Source organism: Durotheca rogersii (genome assembly GCF_024521655.1).
Source record: "Durotheca rogersii strain YMJ 92031201 chromosome Unknown GGS23scaffold_1, whole genome shotgun sequence".
NCBI classification, from domain to species: Eukaryota; Fungi; Ascomycota; class Sordariomycetes; order Xylariales; family Xylariaceae; genus Durotheca; species Durotheca rogersii.
Window position 1 is genome coordinate 2,102,455 of NW_026251232.1, and position 27,696 is coordinate 2,130,150.

Below are 27,696 nucleotides of genomic sequence, written 5' to 3' on the forward strand. Positions count from 1 at the left end.
GTACCTACCAACACAACCATCCCTGCCATGAACCCCGACGTATATGAGTAGAGCGGTCACTATCAGGCCAATAGACGTTCAGCATGTGGGAATCATTACCCCAAATGGATTCCGTCCAGCCAATTAGCATCGGCCTTCGCTAACATTGCCTTACATAATGCGACAATGCGACACGTTGTACGAGGTACCTGCGTACCCTATGTGATTCGAGGAAGATGCGGATCTACGGATAATCACGGTGGAAAGCTTGAGCTTCCCTCGTTCCCGCGCTTCTCATAACTTCCAATACCACACGACCACTCTTCTCTCTCCCTTTTGAATGAACCCATCTACCGAAAATCTCCTCGTCTTGTGCTATCCACCTTTGTTTTCCATCTACCTTGACACTATTGACCGGGTGCTTTCGTTCCCCCCACCACGTTAATCATGTTCAACTGGGCAAAGCAAACGTCAGCAGCATATCTCCTCTAGTCTTTCCCGTCCCCTGTGTTTAGCTAACGGGATCTCCTAGTTTGGCGAATGTCGTGGGCACGGAAGAGCCCTTGTACGGGCCTTCGGCCATCAAGTCTGTTGCCGAAGATGCGAAGACGACGCCGTACACGGAGCTGAAGAGGGAGGATCTCAGATGGGCGGCGATGGACTCGACCTGCGTCGAGACCCAGAGCTTCTACTTCATGTCTGACAGCGGCAATCTTGCCTTTACCCAGGTCATCTATAGCAACGTGGCGTATGCGCTTTCAGCTGTCCAGTCGCGGCGCAAGTTGGCTGACTCTCTGTGAAGCGGCATTCGCACAACTTGCCAGTTCAACTCGAAGATCTTCTATCCCGACGGCTCCAAGCCCCACCTGTGGAGCTCAACCCCCTTGAGCAACATCGAGTTCAGTGATGACAAGAACAACTTCTATGCCAAAGACTGCGCCTTAGAGCTGTCCGAAGACGGAAATACATATACTATTAAGTCGATGAATGATCCGCAGGCCATCGTTAACCTCAAGTTGACGAAGATAGCACCGGGCTTTGTCGCTGGAAAGGACGGCAAGACTCTATTTGGCACAGACCTAGCCAACCCGTGGGGATCTATGCGGCACGCGTTCTGGCCGAGATGCGTAGCGGAAGGCAGTATCATGACGAAGGATGGCCCGGTTGACTTCAACGGCAGGGCGTTCTTTGTCCATGCCCTGCAAGGCATGAAGCCCCATCATGCGGCAGCTCGGTGGAATTTTTGCGATTTCCAGGGACCGACCCACTCCGCCATCTTGATGGAGTACACGACGCCACCATCCTATGGAGCAACCGTGGTGGGCGTTGGTGGACTCGCTAAGGAGGGCAATGTCATCGCTGCCGGATGTATATGCAGTGCCACCCATCTCAAGACCAAGCAAGACTCCGAGAATGACTGGCCTGAACCCACCGAAATCAAGTTCACTTGGTCCGGGACTACTAAAGATGGAAAACCCGTCGAGGCAGTCATAGAAGGCTCTCTAGGGGATAGGATTGACCGGATCGATGTCATGGCCGAGGTCCCAGGCTTTGTCAAGAAGATCGTGGCTGGGGCGGCAGGAACTAAGCCCTACATATACCAGGTATGCCGAAGCCCACCATGACGTGATATGTGCTCTTTTCTAACCGAGCCGGCAGTTTGCTCCGCACGGCACCCCAGTCGTGCTCAAACTCAAGATTGGGGACGAAGAGATCTCTGAGGAGGGACGGCTGTTTAGCGAAGCAACCTTCATATCTGCTATAGAGTGACGGAGTTGCGCTTTTTCTCCAAGATAGCGCGAGTGCCAGCACCAACGGACGCCCAGAATGGAGTAGACGAGGGGTAGATGTTGTCTACACGTACCCAGTTAAAGCGCAGTCGGCCACCTCGAGAAAAACAAGGTGGCCAGCGTTTGGTACCGCACTCGGCCTCTTGGCAATTCCCGGCTTGGATATCACAGCCGAACTTCTCTCGGGCGCATATACTCTGGTGTTTATACACCAAGGCTCATGGTGGCTTGCCATGGTAAAGCCAGTTGGGTTTGGTAACTTGGATGTTAAACTTTATATTCCTATCTTAATGAACTAGATATCAAGACTATATAAATCTAATACAATCGTTAACCTACGCCGCCTAGGGTTGCCAGATTCATGCCGTAGCATGCGTAGGATAAGTTCCTATACAAACAGAGATTCCGTTGCTTCTGATACCAAGTAGGAGGTATATCAAGTCGGTTATAGGTACCTACCTCGTCATGTCCATGTTGATACCAGGTAGGTACCTAGGTATCTATATACCAGCCCTAGGACAGGTGCCTGATTCCAGACTGTCAAGGAGCATATAGTACCTGTACTACGTACAGCTGCATAGACGAGGCAGGCGGGTAGGCACCTATGTGAGAGACAGGCAAGGATTGATACCTTATGATGATGAGGTACCTAGGTATCTGCTACTTCAAGCGGAGCTAAGGGTACCTTAGGTACTTAGGCACCTAAGGTAAGTCCTACACCCATTCATGGATAACTCGCGATAGATAAGGAAATGTACTGGGTTCAAAATGACGTTTATCTTATCGAACAGCGCGTCTCTTGGTATGAGGGCAGGTACCCAGGAGGTAGCATCTACAGGTCTCGAGTACGTGTAGGTTCAGGTTCAGCGCGTCTTGAGCTCAACCTCTCTAACCCAAACCCTGCCCAATAAGCGCCGGCTACTAGATGCCAACCCCACATTAACCTCCAAGCCATTTTGTCTCAGTTCTGCTATCTGCTATCCGACCCTCCCTCCATCAACCATCCTCTCTCCAACCCATTCCATTCCCTCGTTCACTCCATCTGTTCGTCCGTCCCATCCTCCTCATTCACATTTAGGTTCGACGTATAGCAAGACCCAGCAGCCTCGTTTCGTCCCCTCCTAGGCTTCCTGTCGACACGGTGTTGAGGCTCCGATTTTCGGTCGCTACGATCCGCGGATTACTACAGCTACCCATTACCACACCTGCACGCGTTGTCATCATGCCGGGCCAATACAATCCTCGAAGTGGAAAGGGAGGAAAGGGCCTTGGCGGCAAGGGCCTCGGCGGCAAAGGTGTAAGTTGACATCCCGTTGTCATGTTGTCTTGCCAGACGGCAATGTGCCTGTCGTTACGCGGAATAGCCCGACCCCGTTCCTGGTGTTGTGTCTCACATGGCTTCGTTTTACCTCGCCCTGCCTTACCAGACAGAAGCTTGACGTAGCTATATTGTGGGACATTGTGCTTGCCGCACACCCTCCTCCTCTGCACTCCTCCTTTGCATCTTAAGCATTTTCCTCTCTAACCTTATGTTCCATACCGCAGGGAATCAAACGTCATCGGTAAATCTCCATCCTGACATGCTACATGCATGGAATCCCATCATCACCGTTACAGTTACCAATAACCGGTGCACAGCAAAATTCTTCGGGACAATATTCAGGGCATCAGTAAGTTGCGGTCTCTCCAGTTGCACACATTCAATAATCTCTGGGCTGGGACAAAACACAGTGCCACCACTGCTCTTTGATTTCGGACAGTTCTAATCCTATGTTTATAGCAAAGCCCTCCATCCGGTACGTGACGTCTTCGCGTTTCGGTTTATACTTCTGGAGCCTATACCTATATCCCCTCTCTTTCCCTACGTACTTATACCCACCTAACACCTTTACCCGCCCTCGCCGCCTTCATTGCCGATGCTATTATATAACCTATTGAATCTAACCAACATGCCAATCTCTCGCCCTTTTCCAGACGTCTCGCCCGACGAGGTGGCGTCAAACGCATATCTGCCAGCATCTACGATGAGGTGCGCTCCGCCTTGAAGGGCCGCCTTGAGGAGGTACGCAGCATACCCCAGATTCCTATGAAGACAATGCCATAAAAAGAGACGAGGAAGGGGAAACATGGGCCGGCCCAGGTCACATAAGGGCACACGCCCGCAGCACCCAGGCTAACTTGAGATCCTTCGTTTCCCCTGCACAACAGATCATTAGGGACTGTGTGGCCTACACAGAGTACCGCCAGCGAAAAACGGTCACTATCAACGATGTAAGCAAGCCCACTGTCCATTCACCCCTTACCATGTTACGGCAGCCGCAGAAGCAGCTAGTCAATCTAGCCCCCGGCAAAGTCCTACGCACCGAGTATCTAAGTTGCTAACCATGAGCCATCCCCTCTCCCGTCTCTAGGTCCTGCACGCCCTGAAGCGACTTGGCCGCCCCATCTACGGCTTCGACGATGACGTTCCCGCTAAGCTTGCGAATGGAAGTCACCGCGATAACAAATCCCACTCCTCCCGATACTAGTCTTTGGGGGGGTTGAAGAGAACAAGCATGATTGGTGGAAGCTTGGTAGGAGAAGGGAGACACATGTTAGTTGCACATCATGTGCACGAAGGACGGTTTCGGTGCCGTTATGCCTTGTAGACATGGCCGGAGTACACAATGTGTGACTCGTGCGAGATGATAATGATACCCAATTGCTTTGCTACCACCTGATACTCGAGAAAACGTGCCCGGGAAAGCTCTTTCGTAACATCGTTATCTATCCGGAGCCTACTCTATCCGTCTCTAATCCTAGGTAGGTATAATGCTCCTGAAAAACGAATGAACTGGGGAAAGGGGGGGTATTAGATATAAGGCAGCGTAGGTAAACCAGGCAAGATAGTCGTAGCTGCATCCGATACCATAAACCGTCACCACCAACGAACGCCCATCAACCAATCAAGACCAAACCCCGCCCAGCCGTCCTTTACTCTGCCAGCCCGCCAGAAGGCGGCGCCGCGCTATACCTTTCGCCTGCGTCTGCTGCCTTCCCAATCGGCGAGGACCCTCTCGAGCGTCTTGGCGGCGCGCTGCTCGTTCCGGCGGGCCGGGCCGTTGAAGGCCTCGGGGAGGACGGGGGCGCTGTTGGCGTGCTCGCGCGCGAAGCCGACCTCGGCGTCGCGGCCGCACCGCTCGCGCGTCGTGCGGATGGCCTCGTGGAGCATGTCGACGCCGAGGCGCTGGCCGCGGTAGCGCAGCTTGACGGTCCAGGCGCGTATGACGCCCTTGCCGCCGCGGAGGGCGGCGGCGCGGCCGCGCTTCTTGCCGGTCGGGCTCGCGTGCGGCGGCGGCTCGAGCCGCAGCACGAGGGCGCCGATCAGGTCGCGCCCGAAGCGGACGCCGATGACGGTGTCGGGCTCCCCGTCCTCGGACGCCAGCCAGCTCCACCGCATGTCCTCGGCCACGCGGATGTACTGGGCCGTGACGTAGCGGATGCTGAGCAGGTAGATCATGACCACGCCCGCGTGCAGCATCAGCGCGGTGCCGAGGTCGCGTCGCACGCGCCACGAGTACTGATACGCGGCACCGAGGCCCGCTGCTAGCACGGCTAGTAGGTAGGGGTGGAATATTAAGTGATACGAGGACGACTGCCGCTGCTGGGCTATCGAGTCTGCCACCAGGTTCAACGCATCCACCTTGTCGGCTTCGTCGCTCAAGACGCCGACGTACAGGGGGGGTAAGTCGTCGGGTACCGGATTGTTTGGCGGATCAACCGTCGCGAGCGGCGACGGGGAAGGAGGAGGGAGTGCGTGTGACGATGCCGGCACCATGTCCGGCGTTGACATGGCCGAAGGGTTGGCAACGAGATTTGCTCGCAGAAAGAGAAAGAAGGCTGTTCGCGGATAGTTGCCAATCAGCCCTGTCAGAGGCAAAAGGAAATTGGTCTCTTTCTCCGAGTCGAATACTCGAGTGTATGGCTCCTCGACTGCTTGAATCCAAGAGGCAAAGTAGAGAAGTAGGTTATCTTTATAAACGAGATCACACCTTGTTACTCATGTCGACGGACAGCATTGCGACGACAAGGTTCAACCACGGCTTTCGATGCGGCTACTTTCTCAAGGAGAGGGAGCACACGACCATCGACAACCTATTATGATGACGCGCAAGGAAAAGGCTATATCCTCTACTCACCGGTGCTAGTCTTTAAGCCCGGCACCACGTTCATTCTGTCCATGATGGTGCTGGGTCCATAATAGGCATTCAGATCTAGCTCTCGCGCCACGTGCGCCATCTCGACGTTCCGTGTGGATAGTCAGCCCTGAGGCTCAGGAGAGGGGCGGGCAATCAAATTTATTCCGGCCCTGTTGCAGCGAAAATAAATATATGGATGTTCCCTCTCGCACGGCAATTGAAACGCCGTAAATTGGGTGTACCGACAGCTTGGGACTCCAAGAGGTCTTGGGGTGCTTTTGGACCCTGGAAAAAGAGAATGTCTCCGAGAAAAAAAAAAAAGGCTTGATCGCTAGGTTCCGAGCTTGGACAGCTCAGAGAGGGAACCGATCCGATGACGACAAACCGGAGGCGACAACAGATTGGGTTTAAAAAAATTAATGCGGAAACCAAGGTTGAAGGTAAGTAAAAAGATAATAGGACGGGAGGGAAAAAGACGGGGACGAAGCGTCAAGAAATAACAGCAATCGAAGGGCCGGCCTTGGCTGCAGTGCCTGGTATGGGCTGTCGCAAGACGGGAGAGATCGCAGATAAACCAACAGCCGTATCCGTTTCCCTATATAAGCACGACTGCATTGATTGATGACATCGTCCCGCGGGGAACGTTGGCTCCCAGCCGATCAGTCGGTGGTTATCAGATAAGGGAGTGTGGGCAGACGAATAAGATCGCCGATAAAGGGACTACAACCGGCGCCACCACACTCTTGTTGCAGACCAAGGTCCTGTCTACGCTATCATCGTCGTCTTGGGTCACAGTCCTCGTGAGATGGCGCGGCCCAAAGCTCTGGGTCGTGAGTGGTTTTCTCCCCCCCCTCTCCCCCTCTCCCCCTCTCCCCCCCTCCCCATGTTATATACACTTCCTCTCGAGACGAGCCGACGACACTAGTGGGTCTAGACCGTGCCAACCATCTCCAGGTGGGTTTGAGCTGGTTCGTGTGGCAGTTGCCTTATGCCCACCCGCGTTCCTAGCAGCCGGCTAGGGCCCCATGTGTCTCGAGTTATCGACGTCTCGTCGATCTCGCTTCTGAGCACGGACGGGGATACGGAGGGGAAGTGAGGGGGAGAAGGGCGTCGATGGTCAAGACGACCGTCGGTCCGTACGCCAATAGTTGATTCGAAAAACCCGACCAAGGTTGTCTGGATCTGCTTAGTTCGCGGGGAGGGGGAGCTCGGGATAGCGAATAGAGGACCTCCCATGACCTCTTTGTGATCCAGTATCCCGTGATGCCAAGGCCCAATGCCCAGGCCAGAGTTGACAACCCGTCCGATAGAAATGGGGGTTGATCCTAGCACGGGCACAGCATGCCCAGATGAGCTCAGACGTGCATCTCTTGAAACGTAGAACGCGTAAGGATGATCTGTTTTTTTTTGTAAGGGGCGATTGCATATTGACTTACGACCGCCCAAGGCCAACAGAGCCGCGGTCTCTGCCTGGGGGGGGCCTCCCCCCGACAGTGCGTCATCATCACCAATCCGCTTTTAGAAAATTGCGCAATCGGAGTCGAAAAAACGTCGATAGGAATACTACGTGCTCAACAGCCGGACCCTGCGATAAGGAATATCCGTTGAAGAGACGGGATCCGTCGCATATCTATGCAGGTAGGTACCTTATCTAGGTATCTGTGTTTTGGATGTCTTGGAGAGGCGAGGATAGGATGCGGGATCCTATTCGAAATCCAACCGGACATGGAATTAGGTATAGAATCTCGCTCGCCCTTCGGTAACACGACAGCAGATCAAGCCACGTTCACGGTGTAGATGGGGGGGGGGGGGGGGGTAGAAGGGGCGGAGCGAATGTGAGCCACAGAGCTTTTGGGTGGCCTGAGGATGGATGTCGTCTTTCCTTGGGGGGAGGGGACCGGAAAGGACGTACGGCTAGAGAGAGGCAGAAGGAGGGCGAGAGAGAGAGACAGAGGGAGACAGAGGGAGACAGAGGGAGACAGAGGGAGACAGAGGGAGACAGAGGGACGGAGGGACGGAGGGAAAAGGGGGGGGGGGGGGGGTGACGCGGAAGGCGGTAGAGAGAAGAGCTGTCCGTGCTTACTAACGATATCTTACCACGGATCAATAAATCAGTCATTACACGTGGAGGTATTACCTGCATGTAGGTAGGTAGGACGCCAGCCCATGCCTTGGGTGTCCGGGTCTACTCATATAGAACTCATCCCACCCGGCTACGTGTATCGACGGACGGAGGGGCGGAGCGCTGTAGACTGGAAGAAACCCGGGCCATACTCGCCCAGGTGCCCGACCTGATATAGGGGCCTACACCGACACGCAGAAGATGGACATGAGGTGTAGGTACCTATTTAGGCGGTAGAGGTACCTACGTGTGTAAGCAGATTGGGTGGGTGTACCTTGAGTACCTCTTTAGGACGTGGGGTAGGCAATGGTCAGTCCTGATATTGAGGCGGGCAGGCAGGTAGTCACCTAGGGTAAGTACCTAAGGTAAGAGGTACCTAGGAGGTAGGTACGTAGGTACGTAGTTGGACGAGGTGTCTAACGTAGTAGACTGTGGTATGCAAGTACAAGCAGGTACTTCCAGCAGATCCCAGCCTGCGCCGACGACGTCCCCAGTTACATCATAATGGCAGCCATGCGCATGGAGAAGGAATACCTGATGGCGAATCGTGTGCGGAGGGATGGATCCATCGAAGGGTTGGCGCAGGGCGTGGCCAGTCCCAGCTTCCCAGGGAAGTTTATGCCCATAACAAGGCGCGCTCTGCATGCCAAAGCCCGGGTACGTACCCAAAGTCCTATAGATACCTCCTCCTGTACCTCCATGCCCTAAGCACCTAGGTAGGTAGGCAGGTACCTACCTAAGTACCTAACTATGTAAGGTACCTGGACTAAAAGTCCTACCGATTACATAACTGCCTCGCTGCCTCCCAATGCCCCCGTCGACGACTTCTTCCTTCGGGAGAACATCCATGCAGCATGCCGAGTGACACGCTCCTTGTCCTGTTAATCATCAGGATCAGACCAGCCCGACTTTTCCTACCTGGCACGCCGGTGGGAGACCAAGACACCATCATCCGTCGCCGATGCCGTTAGCGATAATCCTCACCTCAACCTTAGATCTACGTATTGATCACTCGCCTAGCTTACACGCGGGAAAGCATTTGAAGGTAGACTGGCTGCGTTGGGGCTCGAGGAAACGAGGCCTCGTTGGATTAGATTCGACTATAATCACATAGTTACACATACGCGCACCCCTTCTCTCCACCTAACTAGCATACCTATACGTTGTTGTATCGCTATCCCCCCTTGTCCCTCTTCCTCTTTCCTTCCTGCTTCTCTCTAATAAAAAAAACTAATAAATAAAAACTTGGTCAACGTGTTCGTTTTGCAGGGCTGAACATGGCTGCTCACCCGGTTCCGAAGGAGTGCTGATGCTTCTGACCTTTACCCCAGAGCTGACACAGAAGCCAAGCCTCGCACTCATCATAGAAATGACACGAACATCGCAAAGTGGTCTGTCTTACGGCTGGGATGCTGTGGCGATGCCACCGCTGGCTTCGAGTCAAAGCTGGCAAGCCGCCTTTGTGAGAGAGAAGGGGGGAGGGGAGGGAGACAGAGAGCCCGATGGATATAGGCGTGTCCGAGATCTGTTGGCATCGCCATACGTCCAGATCCGAGGGCTTCGTGACGGGACTCGCCAATCGAGCTCGGGGGTGCGAGTAGCGTCGAGCTCTGGTTATATCTCTTCGCGGTCCTCTCCTTTCGCCCACTGTGCCTCTGATTGGGTAGCTCCCGAGTCCTGCAGTCAGCAGAGCGATTCCTACTCAGCTGGCTCGCCCACCAGCACACAAGGCGTAATTTGGGGTCCATTCTGCCTTGTTGCCTGCGTACTTCACCGAGTCGGCTTTTGGACCCCAACTCCATCGCTTGCCCTCTTATGCAGCCCTGTGAGCCGCGAACGGTGAGTTAAACGCACTGCCGATTAGCACTGTCAGGGGGATCTGTGGAGGGAGCCGGTCCGCTGTTCTTCAATGGCTGGAGTCCGTCTAGGTCTGCGGTCGTTGCCGCTGGTCCTAGGGTACAAGTACTTCTGCACCTGCATCGCTCTAGGAGTCCTACCTTTCCATCTTCGAGGCGGTAGACCATTTTCTCAGACCCTTCAAAATAAGGTCATGGATCGGTGGCGATCCGCTTGGCCCCGACATCCCACCTTTCATTCGAGTCTCGTTAGCCTGTAGCCCAGACCTCGCCTTAGCGTGATGGAACCGATGAAGAAGCGAAACAGCCCTCCCGCCGCCGAGTTGTCGTCTCTCGACGCCGCTTCATTAGATCTAGAGTCGCCGGTCGGGCCGCACGCCATGCCTCCTCCGGACCCTCCTCTCGACTCGAGACGACGATCGCAATCCAACCCAGAGTCGGAATCGGGTCCCCAAGCGCCCTCGCCATGCGCGTGAGTAGCACGTGGATCTTACAGTAGAGAGCTCTGTGAATATACTAACTCGACAAGGACTCGAGAGGCTCCGGAGGAGGGTTGTGCATTCCAGAGGTTTATAGTGTGGGCAGCCGTCAAGCGAAACAAGTCCGTTCGGATGGTTGCGAGCGAACGCCTGAAATGCCCTCTCGTTCTGTGTGGGGAGCGGTTCGACGACCATGAAACGATGCTGAGCCATCTGACTAAGTGCCAACATCTCAGGACGGGTGAATATGTATGCTATGACTGCATGAAAATCGAACGGTTCAACGATAGCAAGTGTAGGTGCTGCCTAGGACATCCCACTAAGCGACGACGGATTATCAACATGGCGAAAACCCTGTTCTCGAATATTGGAAGCAGGTCGCGAGGAAACGAGCTTCGCCTGGACATTCGGGGAGAGTTCACTATGCCTCCGCCTAGTTACGAATCTCTCATGGCGGGTGTGGGAGGGCTTGAGCGACAACGATGTGGGGAACAGCAACGGCAGCACCAGCAGGAAGAGCAGCAGCCGCAGCCACAGATCCAACCACAGCTAGAACTAAATGGCAGGGAGATACACGAGCTGGACTCGAGACAAATGGCCGAACTGGGTTCGATCAACTACGACACGCAGTCTATAGGCATGCCCATGGCTTTAGACCAGTGTGATACTACCTCCGAAACTACTGCGCGCCCGCATACGAATCTCTGCTCGAATCCTGGAGAGGACGACGTTCCGAATCTTGACGAGGGCACTTCCCTTCCGTCGGCTACACCGATGTATTCAAGCCCGGGCGCTCGTCGTCCATCGTTGGCCGTCAATACCCGTATGGACCACTACAGGAATGTTTCCCGCACGAAATACCTTTCGCCCAGTTCTTCTCTTCGATCGACGACCTCTCAGAACGTATCGCCGGTGACTCCGTGGAGCGCGAATTCAGGGGTCTCTGGAGCTTATACTCTAAGCTCTACGATCGACACAGAAATAACATCGCCGATAACGCCCGTCAGCCCTTATGAGCTCCCGCCGCTACCACAGCACGAAGACATCCTTGCCATAGCGAAATCTACGACCTCGTGCCCAAACAACAATTATAATTACACAACAGACAGTATTCCCGAATTGCCAGGTGATGACCCGCGATCCATACCACGAGGGCTAGCCGACCTACTATTCTTCTCCCTCGATCCTAAGGATAACTATTCGTGGATGGAATCCGTCAGCACAGAGCTGTCGCTGGCCACCTCCGTCAATATGATGTTCGCAGGGTCCGAGCCCAAGTCTACCACTATACAGCCTGGGTTCCTCGAGCCGCTAGTTCCCGGATCTGGGGCAAGGACATTGGTAGAGTCGGCTTGGGACGCCCTGCAGGAACATGTCACGTCTTCGGTGGGAAAGTTAGACCATATCAAGGGAAATCCACTAGCCGAGCGAATCCGGACACAATCCTCGAAAGCTATAGCATTCAGCGGTCTCTCGAGCCTCAAAGGCATGCTTCAGGACAATATCCCAACAGACCCCTTCGATTTGTTATGTTTTGTTCATCTGATCTATGCCTTTTCTCTTGTGGTTCACGAAGACGAGCCTTTGGCTCGTTGTAACCTACTATACCAACAAGCTCTCGGTTACCGGCGCTTCCTCGATCCCGTTCACATTACAGATTACACCGATATCGTCAAGGTCATATGGCAGCCAACGCCAGATGGACGACATCAACCCCAAGCGGGATCTTCACAACATGCTGATCTTCATTATAAAGGTAAGGAGCGCGAGGGCCAGCCAGACTCGGGAATACGCGCAGGATCCGACCCCCTTGTCATAGCAGGGCAGGATTTTCTAGACGGTGAGCCAGAAATTCCGCCAGAGCCTATATATGTTTCAGCTAACCGCAGTAGATCTCGAACATGTCGTCATAACGAGCGATTCGCAGAAGCCTGAAGAAGTCCTCACATCTGAGCTTTGGTCTACTCACATTGTGGAATTCCAACCGGGAGTTCTACACAACGACCCATTTTCAATAGCAGTCGATTATATTATCGGAGATTTAGTTTCGACGTTCCACGATTCTGAAATCCTCCTCTCCAAACTCAGAGAGGTTGGGCAAAAAGTTCGGGACGGGTACATAACGACAGTTCGCAAGTTCGAGCTCTCAATACTGCAGACTGGCAAGGTGAGTAAATATATGCCTATGTTGCAGTTTCATATCCCCGGTTACCACCCTTCATATTGAATCCACAGAGGTTGAGCATGGGAATCAAATGAACCGAAACAAAAATATGGAAAGCAATGCTAGCGCTCACCGAATCCTTACAATCAATCTATGGGCCGATATACCTTGTCCGTAATTAGCTAACTTTGTGGCGTGGTAGCACTGCTTGACCTCTTCTGACCTCTTCGACGACTTTATCCCACGAGTTAGAAGACTCTGCAACCCCATATACTCGGAACAAGGGACACACTCAAGGATACGGTACCAACTTTTGGGCGTTTCTTTGGTAGAGGCTCTGATTCAAGCTATCCCATCTAGCCCACAAGAATCAGCTTCGTTTCCGTACAACGAGTTTCTAGAAACCCTACACGATACTTTCGACAATAACCCCGATTTTCTTGAAACCTTAGACGCTGTCGCTCCCCCACAGAACCAGGCGGAACTAGAGGCTGCTCAGAGTTTCGGCACGACAGGAATACCTTTCCCACACATAGGCTCTAGCGCACCAGCATCGACTACTGCCTCCAGATCTTTGACCACGACTGCTTCCCATGTTGGGACGCCCAACGAGTCATTCTCCGCCTCTCCCGATCTCTCCCGACCAATCGCCCTCGCTACCTCGCCGAAACCTCCAACTCCGGCTCACGCTGAAGCTAGCGAGAAACAATTCTCCTCTAGCCAGAAAGTGGAAGCAAACGATGCTTGCGAGTTCTGCGGGTATCGTCCGAAAGGCGATCCACAATGGTTTAAGGGCAGCATGGCCAAACACAAGAAGATGCAGCATTCAGCAGGGCCGCCGGTGATCTACAAGTGTCCCTATCCCGGTTGCAACAGCCAGTATAAGAACCGCCAGGATAATCTACGCCAACATCAGATTGAAAAGAATCACTTCGTCGGGGATGAAGCGACCCGGAGACCCAGCAAGAGGAAGAAAGTCTCGGTCAATTAAAAATGACAATAGACCGCGGATTAAAGCAGAGAAATCGAGCATATAGTACACGCGAGGACATTTGCATTAGTTGGGCGTTAGGTAAGTGTATATCCATGGGTGGCCTCCTCCTTCATTGCCCGCCAGGTGCCTTCATTGGATACATTCCACCGTACGGGAGTTCTGTATGGGGTCTCTGGAGATACCACTCTGTTTGTTATAGACATAGAAACCAAGCTTGAAGGCTCCCTTACACCAACGGACTACTGTGCCTGGACAGGTAATATGACAAATGCCTTGTAGACCAGGGGTATTGGGGTATCTTTATTGGAAACCCCTTGTCTTGGGGTTCCCGCGCCCACGCCCTGGAATTCTCGAGCAGCTGGCAAAGTGTCGCTCAGAGACTTCGGCGACCCCAGCATCAGGAATCGAGCCGCTCACTCCTCCCAGCCTGCTCTATCGCCTTGAGGGTTCAAAGGCTTATTCTTTAAGAACAAAAACATCATGAATGATTATTTTGTGGTTTCATTACAGGCATGATAAGCCATATTACCAAATTACCCTGCCCTGTGCCGCGAGGAGGGAGGCAGAGCAGGAGGACGGGAGCTGGCAAACCAGCCGGGGGAGAGTCCAACGACGTCCAGATGCAACCTGTCATCAACATAAGGTGTTCGCAGTATTTACAGATCCTGGAGGGAGCCTATCCCGCTTACGCAGGCCGGTACAAGGTAACGAGAATGTAAGCCCCTGCATCCTTGTTTTTCAACCCTCCGGTCCAACAGGGATATACGATCCAATCAGTCAATCTATATGCGTAGGCAGAGCGCGATACGGCACACGCATATCGATATCAGAATGCCAGTGAATCGGGGACAAGGAGGCATCGGATCAGCCTTACGAGGGAACGGAAGGGAGGGGGGGGGGGGGGGGGAACACGGGACAGGCATATATTCCTGAAGGAATGCCCCCCCTCGCATTTCACGATACTACCCGCGCCAACTATGTACATATTTCCTTGTTTAGATGCTCATCTTCCGCCCAACATGCATAGCAAAGTGGTACATATGCGCGCTGTATTATGCGATCCCATCCATCTGATCGGCAACTCTCAGCCTAGCCGAGCCTGGTGCATGACTTTACCAACCAACAGGAACTATCAGCTACCTACCTAATCCATCCAAGCACCTACATACCACGTATGCAAGAGATTACCCATGTATACGGAAGTCCAGCCCTACCAGCAGGACCTAACCCGACATAGGTAGGTTACTTGGCTACCGAATGCACCGCAACCCGACGATGACTTACGCTGCTCGCCAGCAAGGCAATTAATGGGGGAGAGAGGTCCGCGTAGGGTATGTGCCTATCTCATCTCAACACCCGATTTACGGGGTCGGAGCCTGTGTGCACATACCCACCGTCCGTGATACGTATAGTTGTTGATGAAATGTGTTAGCGTGTACCTAGCGGGGCTGAGCTCCTCGGGGGATCCAACGGATGGCACGTATTCGAGAAGACGCAGGGCTCTTTACATAGGTGGGTGCTTAGCATTTCTCCGGCCCCCTCTCCCTCCTCCCCTTTCCAGACCGAGGAGGAATCCGGAGGGTTGGAGAAAACACCCGGCACTGGTTGGGCAGAGATGAGAGACAAGGGGAGAGTCATGAGGAAGGATGGTAATACGGGTAATACCAGGCTCCCCCGGTCCCCCCCCCAGCCCTACCTTATGGTGAGAGAGGACTTCACAGCCTCTCTAGCGTCGAAGCCCACCATGCCAGAACGTAAGCCGCCTTCTCTCGCTGGTGGCAGGACGTTTGGATTCTCGTCAATTACCTACAGGTGCCGTATGCCGGCCTCGGGTATATATCCTCTAAACGCCGCCTCATGATGTTCTCGTACACACATAGGATAAAGTTCTCCCGCCCGTCATTCAATCAATACTCAGCCAAGGAAAGCTAAAAATCGCAGGCGCACTCAACGTAGATGGAGGGCTCGATTCCTAATTACTCTCTGGAACCGCCCCTCGACGACGACCTAAGTTCTCGATACCTCTCTGAAGCAGCTCCATCCTCTCAGAGGGAGACAAAGAAAGAAAGAAAGCAAATGGTGGTGGGGAGAGAGTATCGGCAGCCTATCGTAGCTGTGCTCGTGGGAGTCATGCAGCCACGTTGTAGGCAGACGCGAGTACCCTAAAGCCATTCTATGACACTCCCCTGCCATATGTAAGGGTCTGGGTGCACTCGAATCAAAGGATCTGCCGCTCGTTCGTTAGCCTCCAGGGATTCGGGGGGAGGGGCTGCTTTGGGGGCCTACTTCGGAATCCGACCCTGTAGGCGCAATCGAAGTCGAGGACCCAGTGCTCCCACTGGATCAGGCCCGGCCTCAAGCCGTGCCTGAACTCGAAGCAACTGAACTGAGAGGCTGTCAGCTACGACGGTGATGCGGATACTGCCGCGAGACAGGCGCTGCTTACCCTCTCCACGATCTCTTCGTAGTCCTCGAGCTCGTAGAACCATATGTTGGGCCTCGTCACGTTGGAGAGCTTGAACATGATCTTCAGCCTGACGAGGCAGTTGTGTTCGGACCAGGCCTCCAGCACGTCGCTAAGCAGCTTGATCCAGATCTTGCCGCTCCGGAAATCCGTGTTCTCGCCGAGCGAGATCTTGACCTGGACAAATCGCAGGTTCTGCAGCGTCGGCTTGCTGATGAAGTCGGTCAGGGACAGGGGCGCCGCGTTCCCCATGATCCATGGCGGGATCCGATCGATGACGAAGGGCTGGAGGTGGAGAATGCCCAGGGCCTCTCTGGTGATCTGCTTGCAGAGCAGCAGGATGGTGGGTGTGGAGAGGGGGACCTTGGCGTGGCGGCCGACATTGGCGTGGGAGCGCGGGCGCGACTCGGCCTTGGCCGTAGCCTTTTCCTCTTGATCGTAGTAGTTGTCATATAAGCTTCGGCACGTAGGGTAGCCGACGGCGTAATGATAGATGGCGTTGCGAATCTCCGGGGGGAAGCTGGCGAGGAAGGAATGGCAGGGACGACTCGGATTCGGAGGCAGCTCAGAGTGTAGGGTGGGCGTATCCAGGAGAAAGGCCGGGAGGGGTGCCCAGGCGGATCTCTGGTCGGCTTCTGGGATGTGGAGCACGGCAGGCGGTTGCGGGCCGGGGAGTGGGATCTCGGCAAGGAGCTTGGCTCGCGCGGCGGGGTTCTTCGACGCCTTCAGGATCTTGTTGCGTCCCCGATGGTGCATGACCCTCCAGTCGACGAGCTTCTTGCGGCTGTCTGGGCCGGCCATCCCGAACTCTTGCGGAGGGGCGACTCAGACGGGGGCGGGCGATCTAGGGTCGGAGTTGGCTACGAGGACAACGGCATATCACAGCGAGGACCAGGTAAGGGGTTACCTAGGCAAGGTGAGGTGACTTGGCCCCTTGCGATCGATGGTGTGATACCATCACTGCCGTACCTAAGCTTTGATAACGGGAGCGTCGACGCTCGGCGAAGCTAACCTGTGCGGTGGCGTTGATGACGCCTGACAGCTGTGGAACCCCAGATTGGCCGATCTACTCTGTGGGATGTCCACGGTGTCACTGGGCGAGGTTCGCTCGCTCGCTATGCTTGCCTGCTTTTACAGCGCCGAAACTCGGCTCGAGATAAATCGGATCCCGGTATAGTAAATTCGATAACAGGAGCGTAGAGAGAGAGGGAGAGAAAGAGAGGAGGGGGTGGTTTTTTTTCTTTCTTTTTTTGGAAAAGGAGGAGGAGAAGGAGAGGGAGAGGGAGAGAGGGCCATGCGCCCGAGGATTTCGATTGATGCCTTAAGGGGTGCAATACGAGATCTAATACTGTACGACAAGCGCGGGCATCACTGCAAAATCATCCCAATGGTCGAAAAGTTGATATCGGTTTCGCTGCTAGACTCTCACACGCTATTTGCTAATACCCGTCTCATGCTGCATCTCCAGCTGCACGGTCTGCTTGCCGCAGCAGCGCATCGACACAGGCACTAGCGATCCCCGATAACTGGGAGGCCGGACGAGCAGACTCTAAACCGCACTCGCCGCTAGCTCGGATTTAGACATAGGTAGCAGCAGCCTGAGAGGATTAAATGGCGTCAGTCCGGCCTCAGAAGGAGAGACGAAGGGCGAGGCGAAGGAGAGGAGCGGAGAGGGGAGAAGAGGAACAGGACCTCAACAACAGTCAAGAAGGAAACGGGTTAGCCGGGGGGGGGGAGGAGGGATATTGGGCGACCCGTTTTTCAGACTACCACCCAACTTATGCTTAATTTGAGTTAAGATACTTCCTAGCGTCTATAGAAGTACAGGGCCGGCCGGCCTGCTTGGTCTGTCCGGGTTGGATCCTCGCCGATCTGAGGCAGGGCGAGGTCGGGCCTAGCGAGGTGATTTATGAGTATGGCAGACTTCTTCTTCCCCCCCTGCCGAAGCAGCGCTTGTTCCGGATAGTTGAACCCAACCGAACGCCTACGGTCTTCTGCTATACGCGGGAGGCAGGCGACCTGCCCGCCGTTAGGTACGTGCTCGCCAGAGAGGCCACTTCGCCTCAAAGGTAGGTGCCAACCCTGGCTTATCCGACATATACGTAGGTAGGTAGTACGTATTAGGAGATACCTAACCTACTAGATACAGGTACCTACCTACCCGTATATACCGCTGAGTTGCTATGTCAGAGCTAAGTGGGAGCCCTCCTAATTATGTAATACGTATTATGTAAGCAGCCCTTAAGAGTTAAAGTATATTTCTTAATAAGGATGCTCTAGATAGGAGGTTTTAGGAATTAAGTACGTTTTATACTTCATCTAGCTAGTAATCGAACCCAGGCACTAAAGAGGCACCTAAACTACGGGTACGCTTAGTTATTTTCTCGTTATTTTTAGCCCGTTTTAACCTCTTCGTATGAAGGGTCTTAAATAGTTCGTTTTATTCGTATAAGAGTACCCTTTGTTTCGTTATTATCTACTAAAAGGCAATACTTTAGTTCGTCGTTTTCCATTAAAAAGAGGCATTCCTAGTTCGTTTTCGGGCCTTATCTTAGGATATACTAATCCCTTCGTTACCGATACCATTTACCGGCGTAATATACCGAAGGAAGGAGAAGGTAATTCCCCTTCTCCTATATCCGACGAGCTATATATCGCTACTATTCATAACCGAAACCTAAAGCTCCTTAAAGCTTTAGCCGATTCTTTCCTTGTTATAAGGTACCCTTACCTAGCGAAGGTAATTAAGTTTTTATTAAATTCCGGAAGTCCCGAACTAAACGACCTTTTATAAGACCTTAAGAACCTAGGCGAGGTTCCTCGCGGAATATTCCCTTAGTTTTAGTTAACGTTAGAAATAGAGGTATCGGGACCTTCGAATTAAGAACGGTTAAATCTAATAATAAATCTAATATAGCTAAAATAATTTTCTTCGGCTTAGTTATCGCTATCGTTATCTTCGTTTCCCTTAAAGGAAAACGTACTACCGTTTCCTCGCTTATCTAGCTTAAGTTCGTCGTCTTCTTCGCTATTCTCCGTAATAACCGACCCTTAGGAACCTCTTTTACCGATCCCTCCGTAAGCCCTACCCGATTTAACTATATATAGTCGTTTTAACGGTAGTAAGGCCGCGTTTAGATAGCTTATACTACTTACGTAGGCCTTTAGATTAATTAGCTACCTAGTTTTACTAGCTTTTAATAAGCTTTAAGCTATAGATACTTTATATAAAGGAGAAGTAGTAGCCTTTCTAGATCGTAACTTTCGTATCCGACGAGCTTTAGACCTTACTAAGTAGGAAATAGCTACTTAAAACGATTTACTTATGGTTTAGTAGCTCTTAAGGAAGAGATTCCTATTTAAAATAGTTAATTAATCGGACCTACGAAACGAGATCGTCGATATTTCCTAAGGTTCGGAAGAATCCCTCGCCTTTTATTATATTAAGGCTTAGGACCTATTAAGGCGTACGGGATTAAGAGATTTCCCCTAAGTCTTACGCCTAAACGGAACCGATAACCTAACTATCCTCGAAACTTATATACTTAAGTCGGTAATTATACGCTTTATGGATAGCTTAAAAGATCCGGATTTAAAAAGGAAAGCCCTTAAAAAGGCCGCTTATATATTTAGAGCCTTTTAGGAGGCTTATAGTATAATATAAGGTTACTAGAAAGTCGTTAATCTTAAAAAGGAATAACTTAAGGAATAATAACTAAAGGAACGAAAGAATCTAATCGAACGTTTCATTATAAAGAAGATAGGCTTACCGGTTAAGTAAGCTATCGCTAACGAATACCTTAACTAGGTATTAGTCCTTAAGGTTACTACTATTACGACGCTACTTTAATTAATAGCCCCGCCTTTATACGTACGGGTATAGTAAACCATACCTTATTTAGCTTACCTACTATACCCTCCTTATTACCCGAATTAAGGTATATAATAGCCTTAATAGGTTCCGGGAGCCTAGCTAGCTCTACCTTAAGCTTCTAATGGTTAATAATAATAGCTTTGGTAGCATTTATAAGGATAGTAATCGTATGATAATAATAGTAACTAAGGCGCTATAAATACGCCCCGAGTAGTTCTTAATAAAAGGACGTTGAAGTATCCGATCGTTAACGGTTCGCGAGTTTTATAACGAGGAGAAAGAGTATGCTTTAAATACGGGAGCTTCGATTATATATAACCTTATAAAGCTCTCCGGGGGTAATAACTAGCCTACTAGGAATAATTAGTTCTTAAGTCGTTAATTTATCTAACTCTAAAGTAGGTAGCTAAAATAAATAAGAATCTCGATATAAAATCCGCCTAATTCTTCTACGAGTAATCTTAGGAATAGGAAGTACTAAATTAGGATACGGCTAAGTATAAGTAGGCTACGGCTAACGAATTATAGTCGACGTTTACTTTAGCTATACCTAATATTATCTTACTAGGTATTACTTTTTTAAATACCTAGTTATTACTCCTTATAGTTAAGCTAATAGGTATCGTAAAGTCGAAGGCGGCTAGCGTCGATATCTAGAATAACCTAGCTACCGAGGTACTAAAGCTCGCCTCCTTTTTAAATAAACGCCGGCATAACGGTACTATCGTAGGAGAAAACGATAACAAGACTAAAAAAAGGAAGAAGCCTCGCAAGGGCCTCTAGACTATCTACGGAAAAGAAGGAGATCCTTCCTTTAACTTTAATATATTAGCTCGTTAGATCGAAATTAAGTTAAACTTAATAGACTTATTTTAAGTATCTCCCGAATATACCAGGTAGTTTAGGTACTTCTCCATACGTAAGAACGTAAAAGTAAAAGCTAGAGCCGCACGTAAAATCGTAGCCCTTAGACCTTCGTTTTAGCCTCGTCCTTATATTCTACCTAATCCTCTACTTCCGAAGAAAGGAAAGATAATACGTTTCGCTAAACCAGAACTAGCGGTAAAGAAGGAGGATAAACCTATCGAGATAAGTAATATACCTAAATACCTACCTAGTTCTCGAAACGTAATACCCTAGGTATTAAACGTTATCCCTTATAACCCTACTACTTACTTAAATAACGTTTAAATGGATATAGATAAAGCTACCCTAGCTTTAAGAGCTATACTAATTCTAGCTAATCCATTCCTATTAAAACCGGTTAAATCCTTTTATATAAACGCCGTTTTTCGCTTTAAATAAGACGGAGAGACGCTTATGTTTTATACCTTACCCGAAAATACTACTTAAGCCGACCAAGGAAGTAATATTAACCTTATATCTAGTAAACTAATGGATTAGCTCCGTATTAAACGGAGATTCTTATACTACTTAGGTACTAGGCGTTTATTCTTACTAACCTTAAACGGTTATCGCTTAGAAGTAACGGAATTCGTTTTATTTAACGTAGGAATACAGGGGATATGGAGATCGGTATAGGCCATTATACGATCCGAATCTACGAATAACGATACCTTCTTATTACTCGGCATTCCTTAATTATAGGACGTTATAACTAAGTTCGACATTAAGGCTAGCTCCCTTACCATCGGTAATAAAGCAGCCGGTAAAGAGGTAATATCTTTTTAAAGTTCCCTCTTATAACCTTCTACTACTTATAAGATAGCCCTTAAGGCCGCCGGACCTATCGTTAACCCTATAAAGCATTTACGGGTACCTATTACTTATAAGTCGTTAACCGTAAACGACGACGACGATAATAATAATAATTCCTCTAATAAAAGCGACTTAGATAATAATAAGACGGGAAATTAAATCATTAGCTTAGACCTAAGTAAGTCCTTAAACTATATATTAAACCCGAGCATATCCCTAAACTACGAATAATAGGACCTAAACACGTCCTTAAACTACGAGCGGACCAGACCCTTACTTCCTTTAAAGCTTATATATTAAACACTCCTTAGGAGCTTTTAAACTTACCCTATCGATCTTTCTTTCCTAATGTTAACTAATTAAACTTCCATGCTTTACGAATCATAGCAACGTCGGGAAGACGCCTAGCCTTTCGTTAGATGGCTTATTTCGTATCTATATTATTACTAAGAGACTTATCCCCTTTAGTAATTAACGAATTCTACTTATCCACGTCCTAAGTAGTTAAACCACCTACTAAGCTCGAGCTTACGAGCACCCGATTAATTAGAGCCGTTACGTTTAGAGATGATTTAGTATTAGGTCTACGTTAATTAATCAAATCTACCGCGTTTAGAAATGATTTAGTATCGGACCTATACCGGCTAATTAAATTAACCGCATTTAAAGATAATTTAATAGCCTATTATTTAATTAGAGGCGTTATAATTAAAGATAATTTAGTATCCCATATTAGTTCCGCATACCTATTCCCGATTATTAGACGAGTTAAACGCTTCCTATTAGTTACTAATAACGAACTACCCGAATAAGAGGCTCTCTATTAACTTAGTAAAGTAGGAGTAAAGTTAGGCCCTTTTATTTCCTATAAACTAAAGCTAAAGATAGCCTACGGACTATATACTTACCGTAAACTAATAGCTATATCGGTTTTAGACATACTAGCGACCGATCTTTACTAATATAAAGTTAGGTTACGGCCCGGCATACCTTTATGGAATAGGTTTAGAAGAAAGAGCTAGACTCTACTATAGAAATATTAATTAGATCGTTTAATTTAGGAGGAAGTCGAAGTAGGATAGTTTAAATTAATTAAGGTTACTAACGGGCGCCTTTTAAACTAGGCGGTATAACCTATACTAATACCTAAGGATAAAGATTTACCCGATCCTAACCCCTAGGCCGAGCTTCGTCTAACCTTTAACTATAGTTAGGTCGAAAAAGAGGTACTAGGAACAAACGTTACTCTATTAATAAACGTATATAACCATCTCTCGTATCTAGGCATCGGATCTTATTATAAACTAAACCTAAAATATAGATACTAGTGCGTTAAAATTTACCCTAAAGATAGGTATATCTTCGCGTTCGCTATTCCTAGCTTCCCATAGCTTTAACTTACTAGGATACCCTAAGGAATATAAACGGCGGCGTTTTCGATAATAGAACTTATGTACGTAATCCTTAGTACCATTCCTAAACCATAAGCCGAATTATTCCTTTTATCTTTAACCTTTCTAAATAAGATCCCTAAAGGCGTATTTTATATAAATAATATCTTTAATACGTATACTAACGCCGAGGAATAATAGTAATAGCTAATTTACTATCTCCTATCCCGAATACGGTAGGTAAGACTACGTTTATCTTTCGTAAAGATTTACATAGGTTTTATTAAAATATTAGCCATAAGAGTTATCCACTATATCGGCGGTCGTTTACGTATACGGGAAGATCGAGCCGCCCGCCTTCGTAATTAACCTGTCCTAACTAACCAGTTAAAAGTAAGGTCTTTCCTAGGAGCCGTTAATCCTTATCGTAAATAAATAAAGAACTACTTAGAAGTCTACCGCCCTTTAATACGACTACTTAGTAAAGACGCCGAGTAGAAATAGAACACGGCCGAGTCCTTATCCTTTAAACTAGTTAAATTACTAGCCTTAGTTATTATTAATACCTATAGTTACGCTTTTAATCTACCTATATCCCTATATACTAACGCTTCGTAATTTATAATAAGTTACGTTATTTTCTAACGGTAAAACGGAATTAATGTTCCTATCTTATACGATAGCTTTATATTTTCGAAGCCTTAACGTAACTACGGTACTTATAAAAGAAAGCTTTATATAATGGTTAAATTCTACCGTCGGTATAGCTATATATTTCGGGCTAGAGATAGGTCTACCTTCTTTACTAATTATAAACCCTTAACCTAGTTCTTATCCTTATTAGCCGTTAAAGGGATATACGTTCGATAGGCCTCCGAACTTAAATTATTCTATATATAGATTAAATATATCCTAGGAATACGGAATAAGGCTACGGATATACTCTCTCGTACTATATTCCCGGGAGACGCTTACGAAGACGTCGAATACCTAAAGACCCTAAGCAGCTAAGATTAGAACAACGGGCTATGGGTTTAGAAGGATAGCGTAGGCGGATATAAGTAATTATTAATTTAATTACCTAATCTAGATCTACTATTAGAATCCCGAGGGCGGGATCTTTTACCCTCCCCTACTAAGGCAGACGCGATTTTAGTTTCGTCGTCGTCGCCTATAACAGGACCTAAACACGTCCTTAAACTATATCCAGGACCCGAGCAAGTCTCTAAACTATAAATAATAGGACCCGAGTACGTCCCTAAACTACGAATAATAAAACCTAAGCATATCCATAAATTATAACCAGCTAATACTAAAGCTCTACCTTCGTTAATAATTAACCTTACCGCCAGAGCCTCGGAGCTTTTTATAGGAGGATCGTCCTTCGAATATAATAAATAGCTAAATTCTAAATGGTATAAAGATATAGTTAATCTCTTAATTATAGGAAAAATTAAATTAGATACCTATAGTCGGCTTAAGGTACGGTTCCTCCTTAATAAAACTAAGGAATATAGGATCTAGGGAATATAATTATAGTATTATTATCGCGAGACATAGAATAAGTATTTATTACTAAACGAGGTCCTAAATATCCTCGTTAAAGCTTACGACGAAGCTAAGTATTTTTCTAAGTTAATTACCCTAAAACGACTTTCCCGTTTAGTCTTCTAACCGAAGATAGCTAGCGACGTATCCGCTTATATAAATAACTACCTCCCTTACGCGTATTATAAACTAACTAAACCACTAGGTCCCCCTTTCCTTATAATAATTTACGTACCGTTATAAATCCTTTCGTTTAACTTCGTTAATCTTTTTCTACCCTTATAATCGGGACATAGGTATATCCTAGTAATCGTTTATTAATTTAGTAAATACGGGTAAGTAATGCCTATTCCTAATACCTTAGTAAATAACGTACTTACAGGCTTTAATGTATAGCTTATTAACCTAGGAACGAAGCCCCTCGCCTTCTACTTAAACCCCGGATCCGCATTTACCTCGCAAAAGATAATCTAATACTTAACGACTAAAGGAATACTAGTCGTTAACGCCCCTTTAGGTTCCTACCGATTTATAAGGTTAATTAAAGTATTTAATAAGATCCTATAGTAGGTTTTAAAGAAGATAATAAACCCCTTGCCTTACCTAGAACTATTAAATTAGGCTAGTTCCGTACCCGAAATAATAACTAAAATTAACGCGCGTTACGTTAAATCCCTAGGATATTTACCGTTCGAGATACTATATAGGAATCTACCTATTAGTACCTTCGAAGCTAAGTATCCGTTATCCTATCTAACTAAATTAAGATCTACTCTAGCTAAAGGCTCTTTCAAGCTCCCTAGCGAATAAATATACGTTAATCTAGTCGTAGGCCATATAGCCAGGATATAATACTATAAGGAAAGTATCTAGAAACTATTTAAATAAACCAAGAAAAAGAAAGAAGAAGCTCTTAAGTAAGCTAATAAATCCATCGGAAAAGGAGATCTCGTTATGCTCTACTAAGACGGAAAACCACCTAAATTACGAAAGAAATAAACAAGACCTTTCATCGTAAGAACTATAATTAAACGATTAACATTTTAATTACTATTATTAAATAGCAAGCCATTAGGACCTTATTATTACTATACGAATTAATTAAAGCTATTTAAACCACGGGAAGGTTATTTAAGGTTACTAAAGGACCTTTAATTACCGTACTAGAAAAGACTAAGACGAACGAGGAAATAAACTATTACCGAAACCTATTTTACTATTTATTATAACTACTTTTTAAGGCTTTAAAGACGTAACCAGGGGCGGTTACTTTTACCCCCCCCCATTAGCTAAGTAAGAGCCCTCTTAATTATATAATACGTATTATATAAGCAGCCCTTAAAAGTTAAAGTATGTTTCTTAATAAGGATGCTCTAGATAGAAGGTTTTAGGAATCAAGTACGTTTTACACTCCATCTAGCTGTCAGGTACCGGGTATTAGTATGTGCTCGTACAAGGTACCTAGGTAAGTACCTCTTGAAGCATTGGGTACCGTACCTACCTAACTCACCTGCCTTTGGTACCTACCCCCGAGAAGGGGTGGCCCTAAACTCGCCCCTCAACGTTGCGCCTCCTCCTAAGCAAAGATATATATACCTATATATATATCAGCGCATATAGGAGGCATATGTCAATTACGTGAAGACACATCAGCTACATACCGACCTCCTAGGCACGGCACCTATAGGAAGACAGGCGCCTGCACAGATTTGGAACCCGACGGTCGTGTATGCTCGGTACCTGCCTTCTAGTAGAACCGAGCTGAGGGTAAGGAGGTGGTGGCTGCTACGGAACCGAGTCTATTAAAAGCGCCTATGCCACGAAGCCAGTTTCGATATTACCTAAGTTCCTAATCTGGGAGCTATACGTACTCCCCAACGTTGTAGGCACATTCACGGCATCCCGCGAAGTTGGATGCCCGTATAGATTGCCTATAGATAGCAACAAGCTCGAGTTCACCTCTCATGCGTACCTATATCTTCTTCTCACGGCTTAAGCAGGCACATCGGACACGGACAACGGCACATAGAGGTAGGTAGAAAGGCAGGCAGGTCTAGGAGGTACCTACAGGTGTAGAGGGAGGCAGATCTGTAGGCACATCATGCGTGGACGCAGGTATGTACCGTGGCCGTAAAGTCCGCGTAACGATCGCCTTCGGGTGACGCCAAGCATCCTATTTTGGAGTCTTACGCCCCGTAGGTGCCGTCTAGCCTCGAGGCTACAGACGCCCGCCTGCCCGCCAAAGTGCCAGCCCAATGCGTGCAGGATGCTATGCAGCGCCTGTGTCAGGTAGTCCGATGTGGTAGGTACCATTCAGCAGCACGCCCGAGGTAGGGCGCCGGGAGAGTTGGTGAAGTCCAGCGGCAACTACAATCACACCGGGCCTCTCTGTGTGCTAGGTACCTACCTATAGGAGGTTAGGTAGGTAGGTACCTAGTATGTGCATAGGGTACGTGCTTCATCTGGCCTGGGCCAGAACGTGCTGCTCCGGTGTGGATGCATAAAATGGCGTTCGGATTGGATTTGCCCAGGTGGTCGCCGCCCGGTTGGGGCTTGCTGGAGGGTGAAAAACACGGGTCCGTTGAAACAACTCAACCTATATACATGTACATGCATGCACTAGGTACATCTCCCTGCCTAAGGTTGGCCGAAGTAGGTACCTCCTGACCTTAGGAAGGAGAGGTAGGTACGCTAAGTACCTCAGAGGCAGGTAGACCGGAGGTAGGTAAGTACCCAAGGTACCTGATGCATGCACATAATATGCCCATGTGTTTATGTCTATAGGTAGGTACCTACCTGCCTGCTACCAACCTATGCGTATGCATTAAGTACCTACCTAAGTTGTTGTGGATTGCTCGTAGTATATTCCAGCCATCCCTACCTGGGGCACGCGGTATTAATATCTGCCCTATGGAGCATTCGAGGTGCCCAGCATAGGTATATACAAATTCGTACCTACGCGTTCTATAGACCTAGCATAGGTGCCTACCTACGTGTGCTGGCTTCCTTGGCACAAGGGGCAGGCTGGTCGACACGCTATACATAGGTAGGTACCTAGGTAGGTACGAGGCGTAAGTACATAGGTACCTATCGCGTGTGGGTCAATGCCTGCCGACTTACGTAGCAGATAAAATATAG

The 27,696-nt window shown here is 48.8% G+C and overlaps 5 protein-coding genes across 5 annotated transcripts; 3 read left to right on the plus strand and 2 right to left on the minus strand.

Moving 5' to 3' along the window:
* Positions 1–113: 113 nt before the first annotated feature.
* GGS23DRAFT_545345 (oxidative stress survival, Svf1-like protein) lies at positions 114–2,111 on the plus strand. The gene is made up of 4 exons (XM_051514974.1): positions 114–449; positions 512–727; positions 782–1,583; positions 1,639–2,111. The coding sequence occupies exons 1-4, from the start codon at positions 427–429 to the stop codon at positions 1,747–1,749; spliced, it is 1,152 nt and encodes a 383-aa protein (XP_051377124.1). The 5' UTR covers positions 114–426; the 3' UTR covers positions 1,750–2,111.
* Positions 2,112–2,682: 571 nt separating this feature from the next.
* GGS23DRAFT_545348 (histone-fold-containing protein) lies at positions 2,683–4,472 on the plus strand. The gene is made up of 7 exons (XM_051514975.1): positions 2,683–3,066; positions 3,315–3,331; positions 3,408–3,439; positions 3,550–3,565; positions 3,744–3,831; positions 3,978–4,040; positions 4,181–4,472. The coding sequence occupies exons 1-7, from the start codon at positions 2,992–2,994 to the stop codon at positions 4,295–4,297; spliced, it is 408 nt and encodes a 135-aa protein (XP_051377125.1). The 5' UTR covers positions 2,683–2,991; the 3' UTR covers positions 4,298–4,472.
* Positions 4,473–4,776: 304 nt separating this feature from the next.
* Positions 4,777–6,047, minus strand: GGS23DRAFT_602203 (uncharacterized protein; the record flags this gene model as incomplete). Its single annotated transcript, XM_051519297.1, has 2 exons — positions 4,777–5,648; positions 5,948–6,047. The coding sequence occupies 2 exons, from the start codon at positions 6,045–6,047 to the stop codon at positions 4,777–4,779; spliced, it is 972 nt and encodes a 323-aa protein (XP_051377126.1).
* A 4,012-nt stretch (positions 6,048–10,059) lies between these two features.
* Positions 10,060–13,803, plus strand: GGS23DRAFT_28663 (uncharacterized protein). Its single transcript, XM_051512605.1, has 4 exons — positions 10,060–10,397; positions 10,455–12,244; positions 12,297–12,571; positions 12,771–13,803. The coding sequence occupies exons 1-4, from the start codon at positions 10,207–10,209 to the stop codon at positions 13,557–13,559; spliced, it is 3,045 nt and encodes a 1,014-aa protein (XP_051377127.1). The 5' UTR covers positions 10,060–10,206; the 3' UTR covers positions 13,560–13,803.
* A 1,304-nt stretch (positions 13,804–15,107) lies between these two features.
* GGS23DRAFT_545370 (uncharacterized protein) lies at positions 15,108–17,325 on the minus strand. The gene is made up of 4 exons (XM_051514976.1): positions 16,934–17,325; positions 16,009–16,870; positions 15,849–15,948; positions 15,108–15,789 (listed from the first exon to the last, which is right to left on the minus strand). Exons 2-4 carry the CDS (start codon positions 16,825–16,827, stop codon positions 15,725–15,727), a joined length of 984 nt encoding a protein of 327 aa, XP_051377128.1. The 5' UTR covers positions 16,828–16,870; positions 16,934–17,325; the 3' UTR covers positions 15,108–15,724.
* Positions 17,326–27,696: the final 10,371 nt, after the last annotated feature.